This window comes from Electrona antarctica, assembly GCF_951216825.1.
Source record: "Electrona antarctica genome assembly, chromosome: 6".
NCBI lineage: Eukaryota > Metazoa > Chordata > Actinopteri > Myctophiformes > Myctophidae > Electrona > Electrona antarctica.
The window spans coordinates 30,254,918-30,270,756 of record NC_136811.1 but is presented as its reverse complement, the minus strand read 5'-3'; the positions used below and the strand labels follow the sequence as shown (position 1 = coordinate 30,270,756).

Sequence of the window (15,839 nt, the reverse complement as noted above, 5' to 3'; positions counted from 1 at the left end):
AATGTAGAAAAAGAAGAAAGAAAGAAAGAAAGAAAGAAAGAAAGAAAGAAAGAAAGAAAGAAAGAAAGAAAGAAAGAAATCAAACAAGTCTTTGAATGCCTCTTGGCCATCAGTTGGCGAATCAAAATATTTTGAATAGGAGTTGACAATGTAATTAAATATTGATATTGTGATATCCTCATTTTACCTTTGCATAATTGTAAGTCTTTCTGTAAAAAAAGGCATTACTTGTTATTTTATTGAGTCAGAACAAGTTAATTAAGCTGATCTTAGATCAGATGTATTGATTTGCACGCTCCTACCGACAGACTGAAAGCGCCGTGTGTTAGACTGTGATCCGTCTATTTGCTTAGAAAGTTGCTGTTCCGGTCTAAATCTAGAGCGGATACGGAAACGGTATGTACATGCTCTCTGATGCATGCGTGCTTTCAAATGAGCGGATACAGTAGGCGGGTCTAGGCCGGATCTGAGCACTGAGCGGTATTAGAAAGCATGCTGATGGAGTGTGAAGCTCATCTGAGATCAGTTGTTAGCTTATGTCGGCAGCGGTAGATAGACGATAATGCTCCGGAACTAATCACACATTCGGAAGTTGACTCCAGTGAGCGACAAATATGGCGGGGGACACCACAACAGAACTTCTTTTTATCGATACATTTAAACATCAAAGTGCAGAGGTAAATGTCTCCAGCCTCAACACACCTCGTCTGTGTCATAATATGCTTTCAAAGGGAGCTACATTGACGTCCTGTAATAATGCACTACTAGTGCTGTAATGACGCCGGGCAACTTCCTAGCTAATAGTTAGCGTAGCAACGTTACCATTCTCATCGTAACAGTGTATTGCTCAGTTTTAAATCAATTCGTGTAATCATTAAATCTTTAGCATTGCTGTATAATACCCTTCCCCATATTGTATATGTTTAATCACAAAGCCACATGTAACGGTGCATAAGTTATGCATGTTAGCAGCATCCTTTGATTGCTTTGTAGTTTGCTTATCTTGCTAATTTGTAGCATTTGTTTACAATCTTTTCACCATCGTTAACCAAGAATACGCGTTACTGTAGCAGTAGGTCCAGTCCCATTGATACATCCATTAATATACATGGGTAGTGAATTGTTCACGTTTTATATATGTGTTAGTATGAAATGTAAACATGTTATAATTCGTGTTTTGTTGCACTTTTTATTTGTTGTGTGTTCCATGAACTATAGTTGACCAATATTGATGTTGTGCGGTTCCCGTGTGGAGTCCTGATCACAGAGGTGCGAGTCATTCCTCCTGGGCTTAAAGCACACAGCAGTTTACCTGACAGCAGAGCTTTTGGGTAAATGTTCCACAGATTGAGATTCTCTGTACATAATGTGTTGCGGGGGGAGACCAGACCATACATTACATGAGATATCGTCGGGATATCTTTGTAACAGATATTAATTTGTGTGTGTGTGTGTGTGTGTGTGTGTGTGTGTGTGTGTGTGTGTGTGTGTGTGTGTGTGTGTGTGTGTGTGAGTGTGAGAGAGATTGTAACTTGTAAGAAAAGGAGAATCCCACTGTGGAGAATGAATGTCTGACATCTGAGCTCTATTGTTATGCCATTGTCTCGCCCCAGATTTTTTCCGCCGACCTCACGCCGACAGCTCGGTGCGGCGGTTCTTGTATTCTTTATTTTGTTTTACTGAGAATAAGGTTAGAAATAAGTTTAGGGTTAGGCATAGTTTTACTGGGGTTAAGTTTAGGAATAGGGTTAGGTTTAGGCATCGTTTTACTGAGGTTGAGGTTAGGAATAAGGTTAGGTTTAATCGTTTAAGCATAATTTACTTAGATTACTTTAGGAATACCAGGCCGCGCTGTTCCGCCGGCTGTACGACCGGGGCGAGTTGGTAAAGGGGCGAGCAGTCTCGTATTCTTATGCCAGCACTGGTTCACACAGTTCGTTTGGTAATCCATGATATAACGGACTGAACAATGTTGATTCTGAACACTGTACAGAGTAAATCATCAGGTTTCCATGCCATATTGTGTTACTTTACAAGTATATAACTTTAATAATAGATCATATTATTATGCTATCAATTTGATGTTTAATTGATCCTCTTTTATGTTTCTCCGACTTCAGGGAGACGTCGCCTCATGCCTTCCAGCTGGACCTCTTCTTCAACAATCTCAGCAAACCGAACAGTTCCTCCTTCCACAGACTGGGCAGGTCAGTCCCTCCTGTCTTCCTGCTGTTTATTCAATCTATCTGTTCTCACTCTCTCTGTCTCCTGCTGAGATGTTTTTTTCTTTTTTTTTAAACAACCAGTTGTCGTCTTCACCTGTCGAACCAGTATGGGTGGAGTCCACCCTGAGAACTTTGTTCTCATAGTAGTTCCAAAATGTGTATTCATGTGTGTATATATGAGTGAGAATGAACCGTGACAGGTGCTTTTGTTCTCCAGAATGCAACCCCACCCACACAGGGGCACAACGTGACAAATACTCAAAGCTACCTTGAAAGAATAGTGGTAATGGTAGAGAAGGATTAGATAAAGCATATGTACCTGTTAATGTAAGCTCATAACAAAATAATTACCATGTATGAGTTTGTAGTTGATTGATGTCCATGGCGCAAGAGGTGTTGAAAACGTGAACTCTGTACCCCGGTTGTTATTGTGTGGATGATGCTAGGGTCTAGGGCTCGATATATACCTATCTTAAAAATAAAAGTTCTTATTCAGCATGTTGGTTTGACATTGGTAGTTGAAAAAGCACTTTATATATAAACTTTGATTTGATTTTGGTTTGATACCATCTGCCCTCTCCTCCCCTCTCCCTTCAGCCTGGAGTATGATGAAAACAAGTCAATCATCTTCAGGCCCAGTGGAAAGGTAAATGAATAGCATGTGATTTCAAGATGTTCTTTATTATTAATAATTATGTGTGGATTTGTAAGAAGCTGTATGTGTTAATGTGTGCAGGTGAACACAGATGGGCTTGTGCTTCGTGGCTGGTACACTGCTTTGACTGTGGCAGTTTATGGCACAGCAGATCGCCCACATGGACATAACCAAGACTCACCCCCTCCTCCACCACCCCCACCCCCCCAACAACAGAGTGGGCCCAAGAGGATCATTAAACAAGGTTGGCACACTTTACCTTGAAACTACTCAGCCACCACACCCATTTCCTGATGTTGACACATTCCGTGCCTTTGTAACCCCTCCTTGTCCCTGTAATACTCTTAACTGTACAAAACACATTGTGTGATTAACCTCTTTCCTTACATATTTATTATTTTGAAGTCATAATACTAACATAAGACGAAGCACTGAGTGAATTTCTTGAGTAGACAAACAAGCTCTAGCACTCCAAATTAATAAGCCAATCATCATGAGAAGCAGCTCACAACAACCCACAAATACCAAGCTATGTAGTATGCAATTTGTAATATTGCAGTGAATGTAGGTGTTTATAGAACTATACAAAAAACAAAATTGTGCACCCTTGATTGCGGTACTGAAGTGGTGAAAGAGAGGGATGATGTAGGTTTAATAACTGGAAAACTGAACATTTTGTGTGTGTCAGCCACGCTCTGGACAAATAAACTCTTCCTCCTAGAAGTTGCGCACATGTGCTTTTTGTGACATCTCTCTCTCTTTCACGTTCACTATCTTTTTCACCCTGTAGTGCTAATGTGATTTGAGCCGTTACAGTAAAAACTATTTGACAAATATCTTTATCCTGTGTGTGTGTGTGTGTCTCAGAGTGGGATAAAGATGACCAATACAATGGCAGCCCACCCAGACCCGCACCCAGAGGCCCCCGCACTCCACCGGGACCCCCACCTCCAGATGATGATGAAGAAGAACCGGTTCCTGTGACAGGTCAGACTTGTACTGCCACACTGCCCACTGCTTTTGAAAGCCCATTCACCGGTATCATTTTATTAACGGTTCTATGCTCGTACATCCAAACAGAGGCTGGGTGAAACTCAATAATAGGATTGGCTTACCATTTTGTCAGGTCTAGGTATTTTCCATTTAGAAATTTAATAGTGAAAGGGTTTTTTAAAATAGTAAAAATTGGCAAATAAGTTTAGGGATAAGGGTAAGGGGTGGCGCAAGATATAGCCCCTAGTCTTATTGGTCCATATTTTTTTTGGTCCTTTTCACATGAGCTGCAATGGAGTGCAGACTCCCGTCTTTGACACAACAACTAACTTTTAAGCCCCCTGTTTGTGCTGTTAAAGTGGGCACCAGTGCCGTGGTTAAAACCGAGCCGGTTGAGGGCCGTGAGGACTACCTGGAGGCTGTGTCACCCGAGAGGTCGCTCCCTGCTGATGAACCCTACTCTGATGCTGAGCCAGAAGAAGAAGGTGAGGAGGAAGAGGAGGAGCCAGAGGAGGAGGACACGCGGACAGAAGGAAGTGTTCCTGAGGAAGAGGAAGAGGAGGAAGATGAGGGTGAGGACGAGGAAGAGGAGATGGAGGAAGGTAGGGAGGTTTTTGTGTGTTCGCGGGACAGGTCAGCGGATGTCCAATCAATTCCAAATGGACCACAGGTCTCTCCCTCAGGTGTTGCATACTCTCTCCAACACTCCCAGAACAATGTGCCAACATAACCACTAGGGATGGTCCCAGAATTGATTTTGACTAACGATTAGAGACAAAGTACAGACACTCAACGCTTGTTTCTGGTAGCTTGTTTGTTAATTACATATACATTTTTTAGGTAAGAAATTGGCCATGCAGTTGCCCAATCTTGATAAATGTAACATCTACCACTGCTAGTTCAATATTTGGTACTTCCATACAGTTGTCAGTTTCTATCCATCTCAAGTGGTGTTTAGTGTGTAGGCTTATTCCACACCCACTTCAGTGCACAGTGAGACAGCAGCATCATCAAAGTTGAACTTTATATGATGATGTTTATTTTTAAAACATTGTTAACAAAAATAATAATAAATGATATATATAATTATACATATTTTGTAAATGAAAACCCCCTCCCAAAATTATAATAACTTAATAATAATGAAGCCAAACTCTTACGAACCACCAAGGGGGGCCAAAGGGAGCCCGGTCCATTTGGAACTGGGCGACAGTCCAACACAGTGCGTGCTCTGGCAATGCTGCCTTCCGCATGCAACCGTTTGATTTTCCAACCCCACAGCCGGCCCACCGTCCTGGGCTGCCCTGGAGGCTTCTGATCTGCATTCATAAGATGTCTTGGCTTAGCTGTGTGTAACAGCTTGTGTTGTGGTCACATCCTGCATGTCAGATGTAACTAACCCTGCATGTTTGAAGTGATGCTGCCTCTGTGAGTAGGTCCATCAGTGGAACACAAGATTTTGGAATAAGGAATATTAGTTCCCATGATCCTCATTATTACACGTATATTTCATTCACCCAAGTAATATTTAAGCCCTCTTCCTAACTGTTGTTTTATGTTACTGTTTCCTTCCTTCCCTCCTCTCCCATCCTCCTCTAGGTGATGATGGCTATGAGCAGATCTCTAGTGATGAGGACGACTTGGATAACGGTAGCTTTAAGATCCCCAGCTTTGACATGGACTACACTCCTGAGGATCTGGCGTCTGTCCCTCCGGTCCAGTATGACCCCTACGAACGAGAACTCAGGCCTCTTCTCTACTTTACCCCTCCGTACAAGACGCGCTTCGATGCCCAGCTGGAGAGAGCGAGGGCGGAGGAGCCCAGGGACCCTGGTGGTACAGAGGGAGATGAAGAAGCAGCTGAGGCTATTGCCCAGCTCAAAGAGCTTATAGCCAGTATAGGGGAGGAAAGAGATGCCCGCTGGGTCACAGCTCTGGAACAGGCCCCTGGGCTACTGGCCAAAGGTATGGGCTACTTAATTGGACAGGGAGAGGAGCATTGGGAGCATCCTATGGGATTGCTTGTCCAATGGGTGCTCCAGGCTCTGAGTATAGACGTGGCTCTCAAACAGCCGATTGCGCTTAACCTCAGACAGCTGAAAGCCGGTGCCAAGCTACTATGCTACCTGGCCGAGTGTCCACAGGGCCTTACAGCGCTGCCACACAAAAAAGCCCTTGGACTCCTGCTTGAACTCCTCCACATGGATTACGTCTCATCCGCACTAAAGCTCAATGTCCTGAGAGGTCTGGATGCCCTCACCAGTGGACCTGCTGGTGTAGAGGCCTTCCTGCAGGAAGGGGATGGGGAGAAGAGCGGCTATCAGGTTAGCAGCACAAAGTGCATGTTGTTTTGTCCCCTTTTTCGTTCTTTGAATCTCATGTGATGCATTACGGTCCTTGTGCTGAGACTCACCTGGCTGTGTGTTCACTGCAGCGTTTACTCCAGCTGTTCCTGCGCGAGCAGACGGTGAGAGTTGTCACCGCTGGCAACGCCTTATTACAGAAAGGCCACTTCAATGAGGTGCTGGCTGACCTACAGCGCACTGCTGCCGCATGGAGTGAGCCTCAGCAGGTACATGCACACTACACAAACTCAAACACAACCACGCACCAATCATTATACAAGGATCATTTCTTTATCCTATACCCATTTTTCCTCAGGAGGAGATGGAGGATGCTGAGATTCCAATGGAGGAGGAGCAAGCGTTAAGCTCCTCCCCTGCGACAGAGGCAGACCTGGATAGGTTGGCGGGGGTTCTAGAAGAGTTGCATCACCTGCTAGAAACGGCCCCTCACACCATGGTGCAGCCGCCTGTGAAAGCCTTCCCAACATCTGCTAGAATAACAGGACCACAGGAGAGAGATGACCCATATCCCACACTGTATAGGTATTTCTCACATACACACATACGCATGCACCTTGCACCATGGGCTTATATCATCACTGTCGGGTGGAAACCTTGTATGTCCAAAACCGATTCTTTTCAGGAAATGTAAAAAAGAACCTGTGTTAGTGTGTTCTAATGCTTCTAATGTAGTTATTTAACCTTACGCTTTACATTGGATCAATATTTATAAAACCCACAGACCCACTTTAACTTCCACTGTTTTGAAAAGTTTCACTGTTCACAAATGGCCAATCTACAAGCACGTCACGATGCAAATCATGCAGAACACAGATCTGCTATTTTTGTGTGACCCATGTACGACAAAGTATTTACGAAAAACAAAAAGTTGTAATAATAAGTGTTCTGCCCGACAGCAACGATATGTTACACCGTTGCACTGATGTCAGTGATGTGCACAAAGTACAGAATAGAGATTACTCTGTAAATCACAACTAACAAAATGAATGATTGCAGTGGTTTATTAAATGTGCGATGTTTGTCACTTCCTCCCTCGGCCTCAGATACATGCACGCCGCTCACTTCCTGGAGAGCATGACAGTGGTGTTGTCGACGGCCGCAGCAGCGGGACACACGGGCATCATTCAAGGCATCCGAGATCTCCTGCGCTTCCTGTCGCTCACCCAGTCGGGGATGCTCTTCCTGCTTGCCCAGCCCACCCCTACCAACCTGCTTCTCCGTCTCCTGACGACCGCGACGGAGGCCGAGAGCGAGGAGGTTGCCTTCGCCGGTGGGGAGGGGACTACCACGGGGCCAGCGCTGGGCGAAGAGGGCCTAGGCGTGTGGCTCATGCAGGCACTGCACGCTCTCCAGGGCGTGGCCGAGCTGATGACTCACGTGGCCACGGGAGGCGAGGGGGCAGCGGGGCTGGAGGAGGGCGACAACGCAGACGTACTGGGCACGCTCCATGCCCTCTACCTTATCACCTTCACCCTGACGGGCCGCAGCGCCGTGGCCCACGTCTTCAGCCTGGACAACAACCTGTCCTGTCTGGTGACTCTGTTGCAGCACCACAGCAAGGATGGACAGGGGTCAGTTTCTGTGTTTTTTTGCCGTTGGTATTGTCTTTGTTAAGCCTGATTCTCACTTTGCAGTGTATTGAAAATAGCCAGTCTATAGGCTCCCAATGTGTTTCAGTGGATTATAAATTAAGCATGATTCCCTGACTTTCTTCCAGTGAGGCCAAAGCACGCAAGGCAGTGACATACAACTATGCATGCATGTTGGTCTTGCTTGTGGTGCAGAGCTCCAATGACTTACGTACGATGGAACAGTACGCGGCTCCACTGCTCGCACTAGCCAAGGCAGATGACACCAATGCTAAATTACAGGGTAAGCAGTAACCATAAGCAAATCATTCAACCTCTGTCATAGACTGAAGAGAGCAAGACGCCTGTGCATTCTGTGTTTTTTCATGACCATTGTTGTGTGTTTACATTGCATTTCAGAGCTTAATAAATGGCTGGAGCCACTGGAAAAGCTGCGCTTTGAGATCGGCAGCATTCCGACTCTGTTAGAATATGTCAAGCAGGTAAACAGTTCTCTTCAGTGAATTATTTTCTGTCTTCTTTGTTGGTGTGACATATCTCTTTTTGGGGCAAAGTTTAGTTCTCAAGCGTGTTTGAACTTCTCCATAAGTACCTAATGTACCTGCTCTGTGACATATTTGAGGATTTAAAATATGCAAATGAATCCTGTTTCAACACATTTTAACCATGTATGTTCCCCGGGCTTTAGAATGTGGAGAATGTGTTAACTGCAGATGGAGCTGGACTGGTGACTGCTTTGAGGGTCCTCTGTCTCATCGCCTGCCCCCCACCTGTGCTCGAAGGTACATTTTTCTTAGCTCCTGTCTGAAGTGAATCATAAACCTCAGATAATTTATGATAGATGTTTGCTAAGAATTAGTTATTATCGGTGAGATATAACATCATATGACAGTATGACATAGGCTTTACTGTGCAGTTTTTAGTAGATGACTTGCAGTAATGGTTATTCATTACGGTTGACCAAATTATGTTGTCCTGATTATATTTTGCTGTGGATAAGAGCACCATGTACATGCCTCTGAAATGTAAATGTTAATGCTTCAGACAAGGGTCACAGATGATTGAAGTGTTGTTTTTTATTCGCTTCTTCTGTCTGCAGGTCAACAGAAGGATCTCAAGTGGAATCTTGCCGGTGTGCAGCTCTTCTCTGGCGAGGGCCTGGACACAAGCGTGCGCATCTTGCAGAAGCTGTGCAGTGTGCTGCTGCAGACATGGCGTGTGCACGGCCCCGTGGGCCCCACGCCACAGCGCTGCACCATCCTGAGCGTGTGCATCAACACACTGCGGCTGCTGCGCACCATGCTGACAGAGCTGCTCCGCGGTGGGGCCTTCCAGTTCAGGGACACGCGCGTGGCCAGCGTGCTGGTGACACTCCACATGATAGTGTGCTCCATCCCCGCCTCTGGTCGCCTGGACTGTGACGAGACCCGAGTGCAGGCGCTCATCGTTGATGTGCTGCTCACCTTCACACAGGGTGTCAATGAACAGGTGTGTGTGCTGTGCACATGTTGTGGTACAGTATCTTGAGTGGTCTTCACTTCATGATCCCCGGATGTATTACTTTGGTTACTGTAGTTCTAGTGCAGTTTTAACACAATCCCCGCTGATAAACGTAACCTACGTTAATCATTAGTCTCAGCAAACGCCAATTCACGCAAGTTACGTTAATTCAATTGTATAAATGTTTTGATCGAAAGGCTACTCACATTAGCTTCGGATGGCTATCTGTTGTTAGCAATAACACTGGACTGCACCATCTTGATTTGTGTGTGCACCCACGCTTCAGTCACTTTTATCTCCCAATTCCCCGTCCCAGGCGGCATTTCTGGTCAAAACAACGCTTATTGCACAGATCATAGCGGTTTCTGTAATGGCCTGTGCTTCTCATCAGCTAGTGAGAGATCAACACCTAAACCGACAACACACACACCATTCATTCAAAATAAGGGTTGAACGGGGGGAAATCATTCTTTAATTAATCCTGGCGGCCAAACGGTTAAGTAGCATATTACTTATGCAGCCAGTATTACTTGTAATATAAATGTCTCTGCCAAACTACTACTGTACTCAAGAATACTGTATGAACCTAAACTTGGCATTCTGGCTGAATGTGTAGGTGACCCACACGGAGGAGACTCTGGCCAGTAACACATGGTCTCTGATGTTGAAAGAAGTCCTGGGTTCACTTCTGAAAGCTCCTGAGGGTGTCTTCTCAGGTCTCACCCTGTTGTCTGAGCTGCTGCCACTTCCACTGCCCATGCAGAGCACACAGGTACCTACGCTCATTGAGGTTTTCAACCATTTATGACACACTGCTGTCTGTAGTGTCAAAGCACAGGGACCCATTCTGTGTCATTGTTACGCTGATCATGTAATCTGGACTCCCCCAGGTGTTCTCAGTCCAGGACGTGGCGGTGGCATTGAACACCAGGAAGCTGTGGAGCATGCACCTGCGGGTGCAGTGGAAAGTGTTGGCCGAGGCTCTGACGTGTGTGTGTGGCACCAGCTGCCCTCCCCTCCTGGCGATACTGAGGAGAGTGTGTGTCCAGCTGGCAGACCTCTCCTCGCCCACCGCAATGCTCGTCATGAAGACCCTGCTTGAGCTGCTGTTGGAGGAGCTACAGCCGTGAGTAGAGAACATCAACACACACACACACACACACACCACATAGAATGATGTACAATAGTTTTGTTTGCTGTGGAAGTGCAGTGATTTTACCTGCAATCTATAACTTTTATGTCCTGCCCTGGATTTGCACTCTGGTTCCCTTTGCGAGTGCTGAAAGTTTTTACTGGAGATCACATTTGGGAAAGCAAGTTGTTTACATTTGGTTTTAATGCAATACCGCTTGTAAACCAGAATTGATACTACCCGACAAAAATAATCTGAATGTCTCAGTAGAGAGACCACCTTCAACCACCATTAGTTATATTGTATTAACATACTCTTGAAACGAATGCATTGCCATGCTGAAGGTCTTCACTGCAAAAGACACCAAATTCACCAATCATTAGATATGTTACTTAGAAACTCACGGTGCTTGTGATTTAGTTATATAAATAAATCATAATTATATTATCTGCAATCTGCCGGCATTGTGCCATGGACAGTTTTGAAGAAACATTGTCCGAGGAGATTAGGGTGGTGCAAACCTCTATAATCTCTATCTGTGGGACTACAGACACAACCAGATGGCATTTAATTAATGGAGAGACAAACATACATCTTGCAATTGCTTCATATGTATACAGTTAAAAAAAAAAGAAGAAAACATGGGACCAAGACAAGCATTCACATTTTGGTGAAGTTGTAAACATTCATACAGTACCTACATAATTTTCAGTTACTAAAATTACTGATCTTTTTGACTGTTGTACTGTTGTGTGTTTCAGAGCCGAGGGTAAAAGTGTGTGTTGGGGACAGGTCCTGCGTTTGCTTTCCTTATTGGATGCCCTGGTCTCCCAGAGAGCATGTAAGAGTGCAGCCTTACAGCTTCTCTCTGGCTCCACCGCTGGAGAGGAGCAGCTGGCAGAGCTCTTCCCCCTGCTGCTCCCGTTATTGGTTCCACCAACTGGACACCCGTTACAACAGCAGCATTGCAGTGAACTAGTGGGAACAATACTGCAGTCACTTTGTGACCAGGTAAGAAGCACAGACAACTAGGAAAAAAGGAGGAAGAAAGAAAAAATAATGCAGTGTTTTGTGAACAGAAAGGTATGTGACAGTATACTATTAATCTCTCAGGACATTTCACTGGTGGTGTCAACGACGCCGGGCGAGGGCTGTGTGTCGGAGTCCGAGCAGCTGGCAAACTCCCTGCCAGGTCGAGAAATGATGGCATCAGTGGCCAACGGCTTACTGGAGGTTCTGGGGAGTGCAGAGAGCTCCACTCCTCTGCTCCTCACCTGCATCAGGACCTTGATGTTCCTCACTGAGCACGACTATGGAATGTACCACCTCAAAAGGTAGTCCCCTCCCCCTCCTCTCTTTGTACTACTACTCATATATTTTATCAGGTGATCTATCTGGTATGTTTGATAGATAAGATATTTTCTTCTGATTTTAACGGGACATTTTTATTTATTTATCTCAGTGCTCTGAAGAAACACTGTACAGGGCTGCGCTCTCTACTGAAGAGGCAAGTGTTCTCCTTCAACAAGGACTCTGCTGAGGCGCTGTCTGTTCTGCTGGACTTCTTGCGACAGATCCTCCACACAGACTCGCTGGTAAGATATGCGTTTATACATTTGAAATTTTGAATTATATTATTAGTAGTACTGTAGTATTATTTCCACTTTTCCAGGACTGGTTTTCCTTGCTTTTTCCCCATTATTCCTTTACACCATTTCTTATCTCAATGCTATTGGTGTGATGGAACAGAACTGTGATTTATTGAGTGAAGTACATAAACTTGAATGATATATAAATCCAACTGACTTGACTCCGGTTCAGGTTCATTTATTTGTTTGTCCCCGTGGGGCGATTTGGTTTACATCAAGGCATAACACAGGCAGGTAACATGAAACACAAAGACACAGTAAAAAGGCACATAGTCCACATAGAACAATAAAATGTTGGATGGCAGTTCAAGGTATCAGTGTAACATTGTAATTCATAACATTTTCAGAACAGTATAAATAATTCATACAAGCGAGTCAGGTGACAAGTTACCTCCTCCTCCTATCGGCATTTAGAGCCTGGATAGCTACAGGCACGAAGGAGAACTTATACCTATTGCTTTTTGCCCCTGGAACTTTTAGGCGAAGGCTAGAGGGAAGCAGCTTGAACTCAGAGCTGAGGGGATGGGAGTTGTCCGTACAAATGGACTTGGCTTTCTTAAGCACCTGATTTTTAAATACTTGGTCTAGAGACATTTGAGTGTTAACAGTGCATGTTTCCTGCTCTAGTGTGTTGAGGAAGGCCAGGGACATGGGGATGAGCCAGGGTTTGTACCTCCACGCTCACTGACTCTGAGCAGCTCCGAGATGAAAGCCCTACTGCAGTGGGAGGGGATGACAGAGTCACACCCACTTACTGCTCTGGAGAAACAGATCACGGTACAAGTGATTACACATACATATGTTTACTTTTTTAATTAGAAAGCGTTGAAGGTGAGTTGTCATTGGATTGACTGTGTGTGTTTTTTTGTGTGTGTAGAAATTATGCAAGGAGGACGAGTCGTTGGAGACCATGTTGGAGAACGTGATTGTCCTGAGGCAGACATTAGAGATGGCCAATGAAGCACCTCCCATAGTTGACACCGAGCAATCCCTGCCTGTGCCTGAGACGCTGTTGGCCCAGTTCAATCACAGGTATAGCTCTTGGATGGTGCTAAATTACTTCATGGACCAGCATTTGTGGGATTCATGTATTGTGTTTTTCACATCAATGTCTGTTTTCTCTGATCAGTGTCGCACCACCACAGCCTGATAATGATCACCATTATAACTGTTAACTGAAAATAATTGAATTTAAACAATATTAGCCACTTTTCAAATTCTTGAACATTTGCTATTCTCTTTTACCACAATGTAATGTGAAGGCATTTCTTCTCTGCAGTCATTATAACTTGGACTAATAAATGTGCACTATTAATGTCACCACACGCATTATTGCTGTTGACTCATTGTGTTTTCTCTATAGGACCGTGTTCGTTCTATCAGAGGCTCTGGATGAGCAGCTTAAAGCTCTGTGGTTCTCACCCTTCCACTCTGATGACATGGAGGCCGAGCTTGATATGGTAAGTGTTTTCAGGGGCCTGTGTCTGTAGAGATCAGGTGTGTGAGTGTGTGTGTGTAAATTATCTTCTGTGTGGCAGGTGAAGGTGGACCTTGTAGGCCTGGCTCAGGAGTGTTGTCCAGAACTGGACCTCAAAGCGGAATTGGAGCGGTCCTTCCTGAGTGAGCCGTCCTCACCTGGTCACACCAAGACCAACAAAGGCATCAGACTGGGCAAACACAAGCATGAGACTTTCATCACAAGGTACAATTTACACGCTTGCCTGTGTTAGTTCTTTGCTAATTATGTCATGTTTCTTGTTTTTTTCCCTTGTTAGATTACCTTTGCAGTTTTTTAATTTGTGCAAAAACTAAGCTGTTAATGTTTAACTAACTTCATAGTTGGCCTACAAAAAAGCATCATCCCTGATTCCCTGTAGCTATATAAAATAAGTTCTGCTTGCCATATTAAGTTTCTTCTTTGTGTTCCTTGTAGTGGTAAATCAGACTATGTGGAACCAGCTAAGAGAGCCCACATCATGGCCGCTCCCCGTGGCCGAGGTAATCGAGGTGGCTTCGGACAAGGATTGTGCCGACCGCACGACATCTTCCGCCAGCGCAAACAGAACACCTCCCGTCCTCCCAGCATGCATGTGGATGACTTTGTGGCGGCAGAGTTCAAAGACATTGTGACTCCTCTTGGGCTCCTGCCCCCTAAACGGCTCCCCAAGAGCTCCCCCAAACCCCCTACCAGAGGACTGTTCACTGGGAATAGGGGTAGAGCCACCTTCCACAGTCAGACTCGCTTCTTCACTCCACCACAACCCAAAGGTGTAATGCTATCTGGTAAGTAAACACAGACACACAAATACACAAAGTTAACCATGATGATCGTTTCAGCTCAAGATACTTGGTAATGTCAGTGCTGTGATGTGATATTATACAACAGGTCCTTTCAAGGAAGCAATCTGATTGGTTGAAACAGCCTTCTAGCCGTTCCTTAAACCAGCATCATGGAACACCTAATCAAAACAAAGAATCCAGTTGTGCTGTTCTCCCAGAACGCAGCAGACTCTGTTGCTAGGCTAGTTAGTGGTCACGACAGTTGTGGTCGTAGTGACTACATCATGTCATTAAAAAAAATGTTTTTTAGCAATTATCTTAGTTTTAAGGGTAACCGTTCTATAATCGCAATATTGCAAGCCTGCGTTGCTGTAGGAACGAGCCGAAGGCGAGTTCCGTAAGCAGCACAGAAGTGAATTAATGACACAAACCCACACTCTCGTGTAATTTTGCTTAATTGTGTTAGTGCCTGCATGGATCTCAGCGAAAACATTGCGTTGGGTATTTATCAGCTGAGTGCACCAGTTCTACTGCCCTCAAACTAGAGGCCACTGGCTCTAGTCTCCAGGTCTCCTGTAGTCTGAGGTGGTCAGTAGAGTGTATTGAAGAGTTTGCTTCTATTTAGGTAACTATGCCCGTAGAGAGGGAGGGCGTGGTGGTTCATCATGGAGTGCCCAGTTACCAGGCGTTACTCACAGAGGAACCTACAGTGACCCTCGTGGAGGTCAGAGCAACTTCACACGAGGCCCAATTCCTTCCCGACAGCCCCCTGCAGGTACACACACACACGCACACACACACACACACACACACATCAAATATTTTCTCCTATTTTATAACATGACTTGTTATACAATTTTGCCTTTTTTGTGTTTCTACGTCCTTTTGTTTCCCAGGTGCATATCGCCTGTCGCCAAGGGACCGTATTCCACGGGGCCGGGGAGGCACAGGGTTGTCTTGGCTCAGTACTGGAGGTGGTGGGGGAGGGGGTGGAAGTGGCGGAGGAGGAGGAGGAGGAGGAGGAGGAGGAGGGAGAGGATCTCAGGGGAGTAAGTTCGGTGGTGGTGGTGGTGGTGGTGGTGGTGGGGGAGGAGGGAGCGGCGGTGGGAGGGGCAGGCATGTCCGCTCCTTCACCAGGTGAACTCATGTGGGACATAACTGCAGCCCACCACAGTGACGAATGGACCAATCAGGGGAAATTTAACAATGCCGTCTCCAAGGAAACACATCCGTTGTGGGATTTTGAAGATGAACTGCTGATAACATGCAGATTTTGTGTTGTTTTATGTTTTGTTGTCTTATGTTGTACTCAGAGAATAAAGGTCATAGTATTTGAGCCGACATGTTTTTGTACCTTTAATTGTTAGTGGTGTATAAGGGGGCGGAAACAATGACTAGAAAACACCACAACAGGGGTTTAAATTGTGACTAGCATTTACAAATGATACAA

General features: G+C 45.2%; 1 protein-coding gene across 2 annotated transcripts; it reads left to right on the top strand.

Annotated features, from left to right (window-relative positions):
• Positions 1–554: 554 nt before the first annotated feature.
• On the top strand, positions 555–15,725 carry virma (vir like m6A methyltransferase associated). Of its 2 annotated transcripts, none has more exons than XM_079504236.1 (27): positions 555–677; positions 1,219–1,331; positions 2,121–2,207; positions 2,823–2,871; positions 2,962–3,124; positions 3,748–3,867; positions 4,233–4,445; positions 5,473–6,197; positions 6,308–6,445; positions 6,535–6,761; positions 7,283–7,810; positions 7,957–8,111; positions 8,228–8,310; positions 8,517–8,610; positions 8,928–9,316; positions 9,945–10,100; positions 10,219–10,454; positions 11,222–11,471; positions 11,574–11,794; positions 11,923–12,055; positions 12,737–12,886; positions 12,987–13,141; positions 13,473–13,569; positions 13,648–13,811; positions 14,043–14,392; positions 15,015–15,164; positions 15,286–15,725. In XM_079504236.1, exons 1-27 carry the CDS (start codon positions 615–617, stop codon positions 15,528–15,530), a joined length of 5,454 nt encoding a protein of 1,817 aa, XP_079360362.1. In that variant the 5' UTR covers positions 555–614; the 3' UTR covers positions 15,531–15,725. The 2 variants fall into 2 exon arrangements, with proteins under 2 accessions (XP_079360362.1, XP_079360361.1); XM_079504235.1 differs by having other exon boundaries at positions 4,233–4,475.
• Positions 15,726–15,839: the final 114 nt, after the last annotated feature.